The sequence below is a fragment of the Engystomops pustulosus genome, chromosome 7 (genome assembly GCF_040894005.1).
Source record: "Engystomops pustulosus chromosome 7, aEngPut4.maternal, whole genome shotgun sequence".
Lineage (NCBI taxonomy): Eukaryota > Metazoa > Chordata > Amphibia > Anura > Leptodactylidae > Engystomops > Engystomops pustulosus.
Genome location: NC_092417.1, coordinates 70651375 through 70669031, shown reverse-complemented (window position 1 = coordinate 70669031; position 17657 = coordinate 70651375). Strand labels below are relative to the sequence as shown.

At 42.3% G+C, this 17657-nt stretch overlaps 1 protein-coding gene across 5 annotated transcripts in view; it reads right to left on the bottom strand.

The window, feature by feature from the left end:
- Positions 1 to 17657, bottom strand: part of TTC7B (tetratricopeptide repeat domain 7B) — a 61461-nt gene that overhangs the window by 28188 nt on the left and 15616 nt on the right. For 3 of the 5 annotated variants that reach the window (XM_072116669.1, XM_072116671.1, XM_072116672.1), the window contains exons 5-10: positions 14599 to 14720; positions 14390 to 14413; positions 2901 to 2979; positions 1661 to 1833; positions 1507 to 1570; positions 232 to 369 (exon numbers count right to left, since the gene is read on the bottom strand). In XM_072116669.1, the coding sequence (XP_071972770.1) occupies positions 232 to 369; positions 1507 to 1570; positions 1661 to 1833; positions 2901 to 2979; positions 14390 to 14413; positions 14599 to 14720 (600 nt within the window). The remainder of the gene's footprint in view (positions 1 to 231; positions 370 to 1506; positions 1571 to 1660; positions 1834 to 2900; positions 2980 to 14389; positions 14414 to 14598; positions 14721 to 17657) is intronic. The other 2 variants (XM_072116670.1, XM_072116673.1) reach the window with 1 other exon arrangement.

Below are 17657 nucleotides of genomic sequence, written 5' to 3'. Positions count from 1 at the left end.
CCAATTTGTGTGGGTTTTTTTGCCGACTGCCTTTTGGTACGGGTCTGCCTGGAAATTTCTACTTGGACCCTCAAGCAAGGGACAACCAGGTTGCAATAATTACTTAGGAGCTGTAACCTTGCCTAGTACCAGAGAAATCACAAGCTGGACAGGGTGGAATCGATATCTAGATTGAGGTCTGCCCCAAGCATTGAATGCTTTGGGAGCTGGAAGCTGACTTCTTATATTTACCTCTGAAAGCATTTCATACTGTCCCCTCCGTCCAAGTGCTATTGTCAGCAGGTCATACACTACGGAGGCGCTCTGTAGGCTGATAATCCGATCATTTTTATGTTCTGGGATCCGGCTAAGCACTGCATCCCTGTTGGCCTGAAACGAGAACAAACAGAGGATAGAAATTAAGAAACACCCGTTTCTGGTAAAGCTGGGTAACATCCAATAAGGTGGTCACTGCAGAACTCACTGGACACCAGGCTTTCCAAAATATTTGCAATGTAATACTTTGTTATACTTTCATAACTCCCAGTCAACTGTATCACCTGTAGGAGCAGTGATGACTGCCATATTACGGTAATTGTCACTTCCCAGAAGTAGGTAAGGAGCTGGTTAAAGTTTAGATAACCCCGCAGAAGAGTTAATAGGAATGATGAGAGTCAAACACAAGTGTTCTCCCTGGAGTCGGTGCTGGGTAAGGAATATGCAAACAAGTTTTCCAGCACAGGAAAGGAAAACTACCGTATGCCTCCAGTGATGTGCTGGACACAGACCTGTGGCTAATGCCAGGCGTCTATCGGAACCATACAAGACAAGTGGTTCTGGGACCAGTCATGTCTGTTTATAATCTGCTTAACCCCAACCTGATGCAAATATAGTCCTCTGGGGAAAAAAAACAACATTTGGAAACATTTACAAGTCTGTTAAAAAGCAGATCTGAAAAACCCTAGGTGCCATCCTAACAGGGGTATATGAATGTCATAGGGAAGAAACGCACCCGCTTTCCATGTAACACAAATGCATATCTATATTCTGTCAACATATGAAAAAGTTCATATTCACAGGGAGTACATTTTTGCTAGCAAAGACACCTCACAGCTGAAGCGCTTATGCAATATATATATGCTTGGAAGAGCTATCAGAAGAGAGATTTATGAGCTTGTTGCATTATATTCCTACCGAATTGCAAAAACTGACCTACTGCACCAAATCATCAGCAGGATATTTTTTTGAGGCTCTTATTCGAATTACAACATTTGAAGGACAACAACTGCACAGCAGTACAGTTGCTCAAGTCCAACTACAACCCGGAATTATAAATGCATTTATCACAGTCCTGCTGCTACTAACAACACTCACAAAAGGTGTGGTTATACAGATCTCCAGGGCCACTAGCCAACACTGGCTGCAGCTTTGTATAGTAAAAACTGCTGGTAGCCCATATGGGTAGCTGCTTCTTATACCTTATGGTCAGTCCTCCAAAATGTGCATTTGTGTAATAGTGGCTCTTACCATAGACTCGCTGATCAGCAACAGTAATAGCGCCTCTTCTGTGTTTTCTTGAGGACAGAAAATGCTATAAAATGAATATAATCATGAAACTAACATGCAAAAACCCAACACAAATCATCAATAATCATGGACAGAAATGAACCAGAACACTGACTTTTCCCCAGAGTAGACCCGTGGCCTGCGGCTTAACGCATAGCTTTTGGTGTTGAGACCTTGTCGAAGAGGATCATCAAGGGGTGACTGGTTGGGTGGATCTTCCAGTGGGTTCCAGTAACTTTGCTCACACATTCCCCGTAGCAGAATCTCGGCCAGCTGCCGTGCGATCGTCTAAATCAGAGAAAGTAAAACGAAGTGGGAAAAGACACAACATTCAATTCTCTTGGTGCAATAACAGAGGATTGAGGAAGCCATGTTGGTCATATTCCTATATGCAGAACTCATACACACGTTAAGGATATCACACTGGTCTTGGACACCTTCTTACATACTGTCAGACATTTTTAAAGACTCAGCATTCATTTCACATAATTTGTTTAGTGAAAACTAAAGTTTAGGTGGATTTTCTATTCAAACAAAGTAAAAGTAGAAAACTCAAAGACTTAGCGCTCGCTAGCACCACCTAGGGGAATGTATTCAGGGGAGCCCCTGGGTATTTTGTTCATGTGAAGACAGCCAATGGTTCTACATGCCTTTGTGTGCTTGCATCCAATAGTGTTGCATTTCCAGGGAAAACCACCCAATAGTATGGCCCGCTTGTGTACTTGCATGCCCCTTGAAAAGTGTGCTATGACTTTCCATAAAGAGTTTCAGTGCCAAAAATAAAGCAGTCTTAAAGGAAACCTACCACTTGAAGTGGTAGGTGTAAGAAGGAAATACTGAGCACCAGCTCAGGGTGAGCTGGTGCCGGAGCTTATTTTTGTTAGTGTTTTAAACCGCTGTATCGCGGTTTAAAACACTTTTTAAACTTTATAGCCGAAGCTGCTTCAGCGCGCGGCTACATAGGAAGTGAAGGAGAGCCATGCGCACGGTCGCGTGCATGGTGTGCCGAGCGCGTGCCTCTGTGCGCCGAAGCAGCTTCGGTTATAAAGTTTAAAAGTGTTTTAAACCGCGATACAGTGGTTTAAAACACTAACAAAAATAAGCTCCGGCACCAGCTAACCCTAAGCTGGTGCTCGGTATTCCCATCGTACGCCTATCACTTCAAGTGGTAGGTTTCCTTTCTGCTAATCTTCAGTAAGGACAGTGTGTCTTTCCTGTGTTATTCACTCCATTCCAGCGCAGGAAGCACAAAGACTCAAATAATTCGAAACGCGGACAAGGATGGTTAAAGCCTTGTGTATCCAAAGACCTTATGGTCATTTCTCTCACACACCATACTAATCAATTGCACTCACCATCCGCAAGTTCTGTGTGGTCCGGGTCTCTACAGCTCTAAGGATCTCTCGGAATCGGCCCACTCCACGTGTCAAGTTCCTGGATGAAGAAGAGATGCCATTATTTCTGTCCCCGACACAGACACAATCATTTTAGCAAAAAGAAAAGAACTTCTGTAGAAGAAACCTATACAGACGACCCCTAGTTACAGACTGACCTCTCTGCCCACTGTGACCTCTGGTGAAGCTCTTTGGATGCTTTACTTTAGTACCAGGCTGCAATTATTAGCTGTGATGTGTCTGTATGGAGGTTTTATTGATAATCCTTGTTCCCTTGACAGCACAAAATTGTGAAAATTCCATTTACACAAGGACAAAAAAATAATTTTAATAACTATAAAATATTCCTGTTCTAACTTACGGTAAATACAAACCTAAAGAACTTATCTTGTACAAAACCTGGGGACTGCCTGTGCTCAGCCTGGGAAAGGAAAGCATGTTATCACATAACCTCCTGAGGAGGGGCGTTTTAACCATAATATTTTGGAAGGAATATAGGTAATCTGGGAAAATTAGGATAAAGCTTGTAATTAACCAATCTCTTCCACATCTAAAGAGGAGATACCCTTTATCTTTAGTGAAATATGATAGATGTCAGATTATCAGATGTTGAATTAGAAACATTAACATCACATTCACAAAAAACAAAAACAGAAAAGCCTTCAGGATTGTGTGTGAATGGGGAAGAAGGGTTATAGGCACGTAAGCTTTGTTACCATACTGGCGCTGGGGGCATGGGCAATGCCCACAGGAATGCAAAGGTATATGATTTATTATGGATATTAAGCCTCCACTGTCTCCTGTGGAATTGCCTGCATTGTATGTGAAGTGCTGAAACAGTTTCATTCATTTACAGCTTATTTCTTGTTTCTGCTATTAACTAGGCAAGACATTAACCACCACCACCATGTGACGATGCTGCACAGAACTCACCGATGAGAGAGATCACATCTGTGTAGCTCTCATGGAGTTAACAGAATCTCGCTCCTGAAGGCACCATTAATGAAGTAATAAAGTGTAATCCATCAAGGGCAGGAAGAGTCCTGTGCGGAGTCCCTGCAGGCAGATCTGCAGCCTAACAAGCCGTCCATCCAATTACTGCAGCATGAATACCAATCTAGCGCTATTACCGCAACAATTGAATTTACGTTCCACAGATTAGATGAGCGCCAAGGTCCTGGCAAAGTGGCATGAAAGCCTTAAAGTTGTTCGTAGAGCTTGGTCTCTATATTGCTATTGGCCCTTTGAGCGCCTCCACATTGCCTTTTTAATATCTAAAGGGCTAAGGCAACTTAGCAGTTTGCAGTTTTCTTAGACCTTTGTTTGCTGTAAGCGAATGGAAACTTGAAACTATTCACACACACGAGCGAGTGTTAGAATGCATCCATTCAGCATCTTGTAGCTGAAGAAAGCAGCAAAAGGCTGCATTCACACATGGCATTTACAATGCATTTTGATATGTAATACTACAGCTGCAGAGGAGATTTGGCCAATTAAATGGCTGTTAACATTTGCATTAACATTTGTGTTTTGCTAATGTGACGTTCACACAAATTTTAACAGGCACATGAAAACGCCACGTGTGTACGCAGCCTCAAACTCTCCAGTTGACAGCGATTACATACGCCGACACATTAACAGTAAAGGGAACCTGTCACCAGGGACCTAATTTTCACTAAAGACAGGTTGCAGAAGCCCATGACACCTGCAGTGCAAATATGTCTTTCTGCCTTTTCTAAGCATTTGCATTACAATAGAATTGTGTTATATAACTTACCTTGCACCCTGACAAAATCCTGGGGTAGTCAAAGGGGCTGGGCTTTGGTTTAGATGCATTTCCAAAAATAACATGTGACTTGTATGTGTTACTCACTCCTCAGATCTTGGCCCCCACCTTCTACCTCCTGCTCCTTCTCAGAGGTCACAGCCTGGTGAGCTGCCACAATGGGGTTGTACAGGAGCACAAAGATGAAGGCAGCCAGTAGCTCAGACAAGTCACATGTTTTTTGAAATGCATCCAAACCAAAGCCCAGCCTCTGACTACCCCATGATTTTGTCATGGAGCAAGAGTAAGTTATAACACACAATTATATTGTAACGCAAATGCTTAGAAACCGCAGGTGTCATGGGCTTTTACATTCTGTCTTTAGTGAAAATGAGGTCCCTGGTCACAGGTTCCCTTTATAGGTTCTCTGACCAGGTTCCCTTTTAGAGAAGAGTGTACACCAAAGAGCTACAGTAAAAATAGATTTTTCTGAAAAAAAGGTAAGTTCGATCAAATTTTACCTCTCTGTATGCCGAACTGTGTCCCTAGTCCCCAACACATGGCAATGAGGAGTGGGACAGACATGTATGATGTCCTGAGAGGGGAAGACATTAAAATTTTAAATTGATGCAAAAAGAGCTGTTTCCGGGAGGTGAATGGGAAACCTCTACTCACTGGGCACTACCATGGGACAAGGGACACAGCTCTGCATACAGAAAGGTAAACTTTCATCTAATGTATCTTTTTCTCGGAAAAAGCCATTTTTACTAAAAAAAAACTCTTTGGCAATGTGTAGACTTTTTTCTTATTCTTATCTAGATTATAATGAGGATGTCAAACTTTTGTTCACAGGTTGCAATTTGCTGCAGAAAAACCCCTCTTAACTGCAACAGCTCAGAACTAGTGGAAATCTGCCAGTGAATATCATGAAGTTACATCAGTTCAGGCTGCATTATTGCATTTATGACCACTTCATTTGGCACTATATGAAGCCTTGTACTGTAGCACAGACAGTCTCAGAGGTTCGCAGTCATTTACTAATCCTTCTAATTAATTACATATAGTGAATTGGCACATGGATCACTCCAGCAGCTGTAGATCTGTCAGCAGAGTTCACTGGAGTCTTTACTGAGACGCCTGATGCCGTTCAAGATGTCAGCTGAGAAGCGGCGAAGATAACTTGGCTCCTACCCAGGATTGTTTGTTTTGCACTCAAGGCCACCTATCAGGTCTCAATGTGAAGAGATCAAGTGTAAAATACCCCCTCCAGCGGGAGTTTAATCTGACGAAAGATCATACAGTAGCAATAAACCTTCACCGTAAGTATTGAGAGGAAAACTGGATTGGTAAACTGATATTTAAATGCTCCCATAAATGGATTACTTTCCTAAAAAACATCCTCCACCATTTAACACACAGGCTGAAATCAACCACATTCATCACCTGTACAATACAATGTACTGAAATGGGCTGGTATTTTCTACTCAGTGACAGCTGCCCACAGGATGCACATCACTCCCGCTCCTCTCAGCTTGTAAACCTAAAAAATCACTAGGACGATCCTATACTGTATTATTTAGTGCTACTGAAGATCCTGCTCCCTAATCATGGGAATACTCAGTATCCCACAAGTTTAACATATTATTTAATAAAGCGACAGTTCTGAGATATATTCGTAAAAAAAAAAAAACACTGAAAAAAGGCGTTTGTTCGAGTGCGTTACAATTCTGCCATCATAGACCATGAACACATCACCGCGCACAGTGTGATCTCCAGCTCAGCCTTAAACCAGGGCAATAATCACTTAACAGGTCGATTTAATAGGATTTAGACCTAGAATGAACTTGTAATCTGGCGCTTCCACACAAAGTGACCGGGTCAGTTATAAAACCGGATGACCTGCTGGACCTAACCCAGAGATACTGAATTGTAACCAGCCTCCCCCCTCCCCTCTGTGCTCCAAAAAACACTGTATCTGGACCAGTCACTCACTAATAGGTCCTCTATCCACCATATTTAAAATGTAAATCAGCAGTGGCCACAAGGAGCATCCAGGGCAAATCCATTACTGAAAAAAAGTTGTTCTGCTGTTTTAAATACTTTTGCATAAAAATTACAAAAGTGATACGTTTATTGGCAAACCTAAAAGATTATATCTGCAAGCTTTCCGGGCACACATCCATTAGGCAAGGCTACAAATGAAGCACAGAGAGAAAAACACAATATTTGAGAGATGTAACACTAAGATAATTATTACATGTGGTTGCACATTTTTAAGATAAGCCAGGGCAATAAAACTGGAGTTTACACATTTTATTCTAGGTGTTAAACACAGCAGTCAAACAGGGACCGCTGTATCTTCGCGACTGCAAAGGGAGCATGCTTCCACACAAAAAAACAAAAAAACAACCCAGGCTACAACCCATTTGGCCCTCCAAAAAACAAACCCCCATACAGCTTTAGGCCTCATTCACATGGCCGTTCAGGGGACGTATATATGCCGACGTATATACTTCCCCCATAGGCCGGCAATGGGTGTGCAGCTCCGTACAAAAAATATAAAAGTGATAGCTTGTAGAAGGAATTGACGGAAAAAAAAAAAAAAATTAAAAATGGCCTGGCATTAAAACAGTTTTAAAGAGGACCTGTCACCCAATTTATTGGCACTAGGAGCTGCTTACTAAAGTAAGCAGCTCCTAGTGCTTGATCAAACGCCACAGTGTTAGAGTGATAGCGTTATCGGAAACGTCCGTTAACGCTATCAAACACTGCGGCGGGGTACAATGTAATTGTCGGACAGCTCGCAAAGCTGTCCGATGTATTCATGAGGGGGCGGGGTTGGGGCGTGGCTAGGGGCGGTGACTGCGGCCTATGGAGGCGCTGCCTCTTCCACGGACCGCCCCCTCATGAATACATCGGACAGCTTTGCAAGCTGTCCGATGATTACACTGTACCCCGCCGCAGTGTTTGATAACGTTACCGGAGCTTTCCGGTAACGCTATCACTCTAACACTGCGGCGTTTGATCAAGCACTAGGAGCTGCTTACTTTAGTAAGCAGCTCCTTGTGCCGAAAATTTAGGCGACAGGTCCTCTTTAAGGGTGCTTTCACACGTTGGCATTGTGTTTAGAAATGTAATGCAAGCTCCCAGGGGCGAGGCTTAGCCCAATTGCAGCTGCCTTTCCAGTGAAACGCGTCAATAGGCAACTAGCACTTGTTATTTTTTATGACTCATTAGCATAAATTTTAAAGTTGCATTTAGAAGGAAGGAGGCCATGGATAATAAATATAAGGAGATTCCCACAGACACTGTGCGTGCCTGGATGCACAGGTTTATCAGGTTTGATTTTAATGGTGGATTCCAATGGAGCAGTTTTATACTTTTCAGCAAAAGTATTTAACATCCAGAATATAACAGACTCATTTTTGGCGAACATGGCACTTCACACTGAAATTTATCAGTCAAATTTATCTTGTCAAACCACAGATACTAGTGGAGGTCAAAAAGGGACAATGGAGCGTAACATTTTTTCTTTTTCAGCTAATCAGTATTTCTATTAATAATCCGAATTACGTAAGGTCAAAGTTTAAACCCATGTTTCACAACCACGTCCTCAGATGACCCTAATGTTTCACACTGAAACAATATACCCTTGTACAACAATATGTTACATCATCTAAGTAAGCAATGTTTTACATATACAGAGATCCAATTAATTATAACTTGTACATTGGGGGCATTCAATCATTCACTTTCAAAATTGCACAGCACCGGTCCATGTAGGATATTGTATTTTCTTGTACATAGAAGCAGTGGAAATGAAATTATATCATTGTTCAATGAGAGAATTATGAGGGCAGTATTACCGTAGTTATACTTTGTACATAGGGAACAGTATTATAATAGTTATATTCTTGTACATAGGGGGCAGTATTATAGCAGTTATATTATTGTACATAGGGGGAGGTATAATAGTAGTTTATATTATCGTACATTGGGGGGTGTATTATAGTAGGTATATTCTTGTACATAGAAGCAGTATTAAAGCAGTTGTGTACTCAGATTATAAAAATAGTTATATACCAGTACAAAAGGGTCGGTGTAATCATAGTTTTTGCTCTGAGGCACTTGATGGGAGGGAAATCAAGATATTTATTAATGTCGATTTGTCTCGTGATAGAAGTAATGGCAGAAATTGCAGTAACAAGAGGTCATCTGGATACTTGATAATGATTAACATAATGATAATAGTTTCCGACAAATCCTAATGACAATACTGAGTTTACAGATTGCTTCTGGTAAAAGAGAATCATTTATCTCAGCGTTTGCTGTAGGCTCCTCGTTCACACCATTATTATGGGTTAGTTCCTTGGATATTACCGACAATGGTGCTGTGTTATTAATGTTGGGCTTTTGCATAGTAACCAATCTCTATGGCACCGCTACATTGTCCTCTTTGACAAGATGTAAAGACACAACAAGTAAAAGACCCCTAACTTTATCAACAAGTCTGCATTAAGGTCTTTGACTGGGGGAATTTTCCAATGAATGAAAAGTAACTGAACTGCTATGGAGGAAGCAACTCTAGAATCTGCACAACATCATATTCATGAGTCATGGTCAATTAGAAAAGAAAATGTCACACTAAGGCTTTGTGAAGTCTTCAATAATTCTAACATTAAAGGAAACCTACCACTTGAAGTGGCAGGTATAAGAGGGAACTACCGAGCACCAGCTCAGGGTGAGCTGGTGCCGAAGCTTATTTTTGTTAGTGTTTTAAACCGCAGTATCGCGGCTTAAAACACTTTTTAAACTGTATGGCCGAAGCTGCTTCGGCGCAGGGAGGTACGCGCTCGGCGCACCATGCGCGTGACCGTGCACGCGGCTACATAGGAAGTGAATGAGAGCTGCGGGCAAGTGGTAGGTTTCCTTTAACCCCTTAACGCTGAAGCCACTTTTCACCTTCCTGACACGGCCCATTTTTTCAAATCTGCCCTGTGTCACTATAAGTGGTTATAACTTTGGAACGCTTTAACATATCCAAGTGATTTTAAAATTGTTTTCTCGTGACACATCGTACTTCAGGTTATTTTGGTGGTATGTTTTGCATTTATTTATGAGAAAATCAGATATTTGGTGAAAATTTGGAAAAAATTTTGATTTTTGAACTTCAAAATGTTCTACTTTTTCCATACACAGTCATAACCGCAAAAAAACGTAATAACTAACATTCACTAAATGTCTACTTTATGTGGACATGGTTTTTTATGCATACTCTTATTTTTGTAGGATGTTATGGGCCTTTGAACATTAGGTGCGATTTTTCACATTTTCATAAAAAACGCAAAATCCTGCTATTGAGGGACCTGCTCAGGTTTCAAATCACTTTGAGAGACCTAAATAAAAGTAAACCCCATAAATTACCCCATTATAGAAACTACGTCCCTCAACGTACGTAAAACAACTTTTATGAAGTTTGTTAACCCTTTAATTGTTTTACAGGGGTTAAAACTAAATCGGATGCAATTTTGAAAGTAAAATTTTTTTGGCTAAATTAATATGTTTTTCAAAAAATGTACAAATTCTCAGTGGATAAAATACCAAAACGCTACACAAAATTTGATACCCAATCTCTTCCGTGTATAATAATACCCCATATGTGGCGGTAACCTGCTGTATGGGCACACGCCAGGGCATCGAAGTGAACTGTGCCATTCAGAGCAGATTATGCATTGTCAATTTTTATTGGCTATACAATCTTTATTTTTTGGGCAATTTGGACATATAAGGGCTTATTTTCTGCGACATGAGATGCACTTTACAAATACTTCATTTTAGTGGGTCATTAGCTTATTGATGAGATTTTATTAACTCTTGAATGTATGGGTGAAAAGAAAATTGTCAATTTTGGTTTACTTTCTTTTCGTATTTTTTGGGGGTCGTACACTAAAAATATTATATTATCTTCATTCTATAGGTCACTACGATTACGGTGATACCTCATTTATATAGTTTTTCATTTATTTTTACAATTTTACTGGATAAAAACTAATATAGAGGAAATCTCATTTGTTTTTGCATCGCCATCTTTTCGGAGACGTAACTTTAATATTTTTTGGTTGACAGAGCTAGTTTAGGGCTTATTTTTTATGTGTTGAGTTGTTCTTTTCAGTGGTACCATTTTTGCGCACATAACTTCTGAAAATGCCCCTTGCACGCCGCGGTCAGCGCGACCGCGGCGTGTCAGGGGTTAAAACCCGCGATTGGAGAAATCTCCGATCGCGGGTGTTAGAGGCAGGTGTCGGCTATAATATATAGCTGACACCTGCAGCTTCTGGCGCCGGCTCCGTTCAGGAGCCGGTGCCAGAAGCATGACGTAATAGTATTGCATTTTGCGGGAACGCACCTCCCGCAATGCAGTACTATTACGTCAAATTTCGGGAAGGGGTTAAAAGAAACCTACCATTTGATTTGATGCATTATGAAGTAAACATACCTTGAGAATGCTGTAGCTACACTGATGCAGGAGCATTACTTGGTTACTCCCTGAGCTGAGTGGTTTTGTTGACAAAACAGATATAACATTATGATAATGAAACTGTCGCTTGTATGGCTGCTTCAGCACTTCCCCTAGCACATACGTTTTTTTTACTGCAGGAGAGGATGATATAATCCCTGGGTTGTGCTTGACGGCAGAATATTCAATTGCTGCACCATCCCCCAGCTGCAGTGTATTAGTCATGTCTTGACTAAACTCCATCTGTAATAACAAGCTCTGTATCTAAAGCGATGATCGAGGCAGCCAGCCTAACCCAGCTTTCCCAAGGTCCTTAAAGGGAACCTACCACCCCGATTCTACCTATAAAGGTAGAAGGGGTGGTAGGTGGATGGATGGGACGTGAGGATAGCCCTTTTTTGGGCTAATCCTCACGTCCAGGGTGTCTTTTACAAAACTCTATTACATGTATATGCTAATTTTTTTATGCGGCTACTGGGGCGTGGAGTAGCCGGACATGAGGCTACTAGTCGCGGCTACTCCACGCACCAGTAGCCGCGTTACTCCGCCTACCAGGAAATCATCGGTGCGCAGCTCCTGATAGCTGCGCACCGCAGGGGACCCGGACGAGGGCGCGCAGCTACCAGGAGCTGCGCACCGAACATTTCCTGGTAGGCGGAGTAACGCGGCTACTGGGGCGTGGAGTAGCCGCGACTAGTAGCCTCATGTCCGGCTACTCCACGCCCCAGTAGCCGCATAAAAAAAATTAGCATATACATGTAATAAAGTTTTGTAAAAGACACCCGGGACGTGAGGATTAGCCCAAAAAAGGGCTATCCTCACGTCCCCTCCATCCACCTACCACCCCTTCTACCTTTATACGTAGAATCGGGGTGGTAGGTGCCCTTTAATGTTATAATTGTTTTTTTTTTCAGCAAAACCACTCAGCTCAGGGATGAACCAAGATATGATCCTGCATCAGTGTAGCTACAGCATTCTCAAGATATCTTTGCTTTATAATGCATCAAATCAAATGGTAGGTTTCCTTTATAGCATTTTTCAGCTTTGATATGGTCTTTTGTAAGGTTAGCCGCTTTTATAAAGGTGCAATTTTATGCACAGTTCCACTTCTTAGTCTGTAAAACTACCAGTGCTTATGGTGGGTCTGGCATTATAATCAAGAAACAGGGGGCTTAGGTGGTCATGTGCATTAAGATAAGGGCTGCTGAAAAGCAGGGGGTTGTGGAAATATTTAACATGCACAGTGCACAGATTAGATGGATGCAGTGTGGAGTCATCATCTCGGGTTCAGCGAGGGCCCGATACACAATATGATTTTATTTATAACACTTATAGAACATCAATGACCCTCTCAACTCCATTAACGGACATCAAGATGTTTGATCTTCATTAAACAATGAAAAACTGTGCTGCCCATAGTCCAATATAAAATGCAATTAGGCTGGCTGAGTGGAGGCCACTGAAGGAACTGCACAAGGAGGAGAGAACATAGCGTCTCATCAGTTGTACCAACAAATCTTTGAAGCTGTCCATTTCCAAAAGGTCAAAAGATATTCGGACATTTAAAGTATTAATATAGGCTTCAGCCTCCCTGGGAGATTAACCTATACCTATGTGCATTTCAAACGCACTATGCGTCCTTCCTCGTGGCTGTGTGAGCCATGAGGAAATACGCATAGTGCATTTGAAACGCATTGCTGATGCATACTTTTTTTATGCTGTCACACTGGAATTTCTGTATTTCGACTACGGCTTGACAATAAAGGCATGGAGTTTTATCTTTCAAGCATTGGTGTTTAAATGTCCTGTATGCTGGATCTATCGACAAGAGTGGCTTAGAGCAAGCACACAGCTTATTGTCGCACTTATGAAGTTAAGAGGTGTATGACCACACAGACGAATCAGCAGCGGCTTGACATACAATTTCAAAACTTGGAGTGAAATTTCAACCAAGGTATATAAAAACTAAACTAACTGCACCAAAAATCTGTCTTTATTAGTGCCCCATTTTAAAGTGTGGTTTGGATTAATAGGAAAGAACAAGACTTAAAAGGATTGTCCTGAATTATGTTATTTTTACAGCAAGGGTCAACATAAAATAAACAAGGCCTATACTTACCCCTCTCCTTCCCTTCGCTGCCATCAGGCTGTTCAACAAACAAGGCCCAAACAGAAGTAACCTGCGCCCCCCACCTAACCAGTCCCTGCAAGTCCCATCCACAGACCAAACATCAAACTGACGATCATTGCTTGTCTCTTTTTTGTCTTTTTATCCCCCTTTTCTTTTCGTTCATTTATCCCTAATATTATTGTTGTCATAGTTTGTACTTCACTCTCTGTACCCTCTCTGCTGCTGTAACGCTGTGAATTTCCCCACTGTGGGACTAATAAAGGATTATCTTATCTTATTTCTAAGTATGTGCATCCTGTCATCACCAGGCTCTGTAAACAAAGGCTGCAGTTGACACATCACATCAGGAGCGCCCTCTCGTTGCAGTTCATCACTGGCCTCAGGGTCCAGGTGACGTATACAGTTATACAGGAAGCCAACAACATTCATGTGGTTCGTTGTTTGCGTCCTGTGTGTCATCAGCAGAGGAGCTCTGCTCAAGCGCTGAAGACATTCTAAAAAGACTGTCTGGGACAAAAATATAAGCTCTAACTTTTGCATCTCAAATAGACGGCTCATGCAGAGGGCCATTGAATCCACAGATGTGGTCAGGAGCCCATAGAAGTGAATGGGGACCCATCCGAGCTGTAGAAAATTTTGCTAGCACACGTCGTGTGCAGTAGCCTTTAGGCACCAACAGGGGTGTTTGGTTTTCATCATGCCACCGCTACAGCCAACAGGTGCTGGCCCGTTTGTGAGAAAGCTAGTAATGGCAGCAAGTTGTGAATTCTAGTAGCCCCGGAGGAAAATTGCTAAATTTTAAAGAGCAATGTCAGAATAATAATCTCCAAGGTTTGAAGTTGTAAAAAATGAATACAGACCATTTTTTCTCTATTCATTTTCTTTTTTTTCCTGGGAATGAAACTACAAAGCAGGAAACATTGCAAAGCCTGAATCCTACATGTTAAGGGAATTTACAAAAATAACAGGGTTAATGTGGTCACATACACAAGTCTAAGGGGTCTCTAGAAAAGTGACATGTAGTAGTGAATACATACTGTTCATCTTCGTGAAAGTTTATCCTGCAGCGGAATATTACAAACAGACATATAAATAATCCACAAAAAGACACAAAAACTAGATAAAACTAGTGACAATAAGCTTCCAGAACCCATTATTGACCAAAATAAACCCCTCTCAACAGCATCACATGAAGACTATAAAGGATACCACAGTGATTATTTTGCAGAAATGGCATAAGACTCACCCGTTCTTAAAGTAAAGGACATGGGCTCGCTGCAGTCCAGTCTCCAGGAAGAAGCTCATCTCCTGATCAGGTGCTGCTGGACCAGGCTTTGGACTTCGGTTCTGGATATTTGCGGTTTGAACCTGAAAATTAAGGAAATTAATAAAAAACAACTCATTACACCTTATTATAATAGCTGATCACTTGCCCCATACCTATTGATGATTTATAGCTACAGATGGAGTCTATCCTACAGCTTGAAAATCCACTGAAACATGGTAATTGTTATCCACCCTTTTTACATGTGGGAAAAGTCACTGAAGGATTGTGAGAGCAAATAGAAAACCTTTACCAAGTTCCTAAAGTAAGGAGCGTCGCTTGCTATTCGCCCACAAATAGTCTATACCCATCATCAGATCAAAATAACCCAAAATAGCTCTGACCAGGATGTTATGTGGGTAAATAAAATGATAACTGAATACAATCTAACCTTCCACATTCTTTTATGGACTAGAGCAGTGATTTTCAACCACCGGCCCATGGTAAAATTAGGTACCACGGTTTACACTCAGGTCAGCTTATACTTGCATATATGTGGTATGTACACTTTTTCTTCACAGTGAAAAGCCCAAAGACATGGGTACATTATAGGTGTGTGTGGGTTGCTACGGAAAATGGGGTATTATAATGTCACCTTTTCTGTAGCCGTCTTCTTATTAAAACATTAAAAGGGGGATACAAATAAAAGGGCAGCTGCAGGAGGCATTTGCAGGGCACACAATTTTATTTTCCAGGGGCCATGGTAAGAGGGTTACCCAGGCCCGGTCCCTGGTAAAAAATGTTTTTGGGTGCAGCCAGTACCCAGATACAAACACTAGACTAGAGGATAAGTTGCTATTCTTGGAGTACCAGCTGATGACTGCTCTGATGCCATCTCCTTTCAGTATGTAATACCACTATTGCCTTGTTATAGTTATATCAAATGAAAAAACTTTTCAGTCTCAAAAGACCCTAAACTCATTTCTACCTCTAATTTCTAATCAATATACAAGTATAACCCTCCCTATCACAGAAGTTATATATTAATGAAATGTTCTAAACATTAATGATCACAACCCCCCCATTTGATAGCTGCAGGGGGGCTCAATACACAGGGGATCTGCAGATGTTATATATACTGGTAATAGCTGAATAAGAGTAATATTGATTGGCCCTGAGGCTTCTTCTATTCACTGTGCAGCTGCATACCGTCTATCATTCTTTGTCATCCCCCTTTAAATAAGGCCACATGACTAGATTGTACAATGAAGTCCTATGACCGTGAACTTTAAAGAGAACCCGTCAGGCAAAATAACCCCCATAAACTAAATAGATTTTCATAAACTGCCATTAGAAAGCATTGCCTCTATCCCTTCATTGTCCCTCTACATGCATGTAAACTTAAGCAATGAGGTCCTAAAGCTGAATGCAAATGACTCCTGAGATGTCCAATGATTCATTATCATATTCATGCTGTCCAGCTCATCCATGAGTGTGAGGCACAGCCACGCCCCCAGTGCTTGACTGACAGCCTGTATAATTGTGCGAGGTATAATGGTGTAATGGCTGCTCTATGTGCTTCCTGGTGTTGGATGCCACGCCCCCTGCAGCCTGTGTGTATAGGAGAGATACAACTGTTCCAGGAAGCCATGTTAGGTACACGTGTCAGGTACATGTGTAGCTGATGTCTGTGTCTCTCACATGTGTATTAGGAGGATGTAGCATGTCAGAATAAAGCACAGATACTAACAATGCTTTACTATACATTACACACAGACATGAGCAGGGGGAGAAGAGGGGAGGGTTAACAGGGTGGCATCACTGCCTCTGACCATGTGACCAGCCTCATTTACATAATAAAGAAAATATGATTTTGCAATGATTGATGTATGAATTGACTAGATAAAGGCTGGGATGGAATCCTTGTGAGCTGCTCCAACAGGTAGAGGTGACAGAAATAGTGACAGAGACCTGATGACATGTGTCCTTTAAAGGACATCTACCACCAGGATGAAGGATTGTAAACCAAGCACACTGACAGACTGGTGTGTTCCCACTTTGGCAGGATTCACTCTTTTATGCAAATTTCTTAAAAACAAGGGCATAAGAAGCTAATATACCAATCGCTAAAAGAAGAGCAGATCCTGCCAGAGGAGGCACACACCAGTATGTCACGTGTATAGCAGAACATGTCAGGGACTTGTGTAGCCGATGCCGGCGTCTCTCCCACACGTGTATAGCAGAACATGTCAGGGACTTGTGTAGCCGATGCCGGCGTCTCTCCCACACGTGTATAGCAGAACATGTCAGGGACTTGTGTAGCCGATGCCGGCGTCTCTCCCACACGTGTATAGCAGAACATGTCAGGGACTTGTGTAGCCGATGCCGGCGTCTCTCCCACACGTGTATAGCAGAACATGTCAGGGACTTGTGTAGCCGATGCCGGCGTCTCTCCCACACGTGTATAGCAGAACATGTCAGGGACTTGTGTAGCCGATGCCGGCGTCTCTCCCACACGTGTATAGCAGAACATGTCAGGGACTTGTGTAGCCGATGCCGGCGTCTCTCCCACACGTGTATAGCAGAACATGTCAGGGACTTGTGTAGCCGATGCCGGCGTCTCTCCCACACGTGTATAGCAGAACATGTCAGGGACTTGTGTAGCCGATGCCGGCGTCTCTCCCACACGTGTATAGCAGAACATGTCAGGGACTTGTGTAGCCGATGCCGGCGTCTCTCCCACACGTGTATAGCAGAACATGTCAGGGACTTGTGTAGCCGATGCCGGCGTCTCTCCCACACGTGTATAGCAGAACATGTCAGGGACTTGTGTAACCGATGCCGGCGTCTCTCCCACACGTGTATAGCAGAACATGTCAGGGACTTGTGTAGCCGATGCCGGCGTCTCTCCCACACGTGTATAGCAGAACATGTCAGGGACTTGTGTAGCCGATGTCGGCGTCTCTCCCACACGTGTATAGCAGAACATGTCAGGGACTTGTGTAGCCGATGTCGGCGTCTCTCCCACACGTGTATAGCAG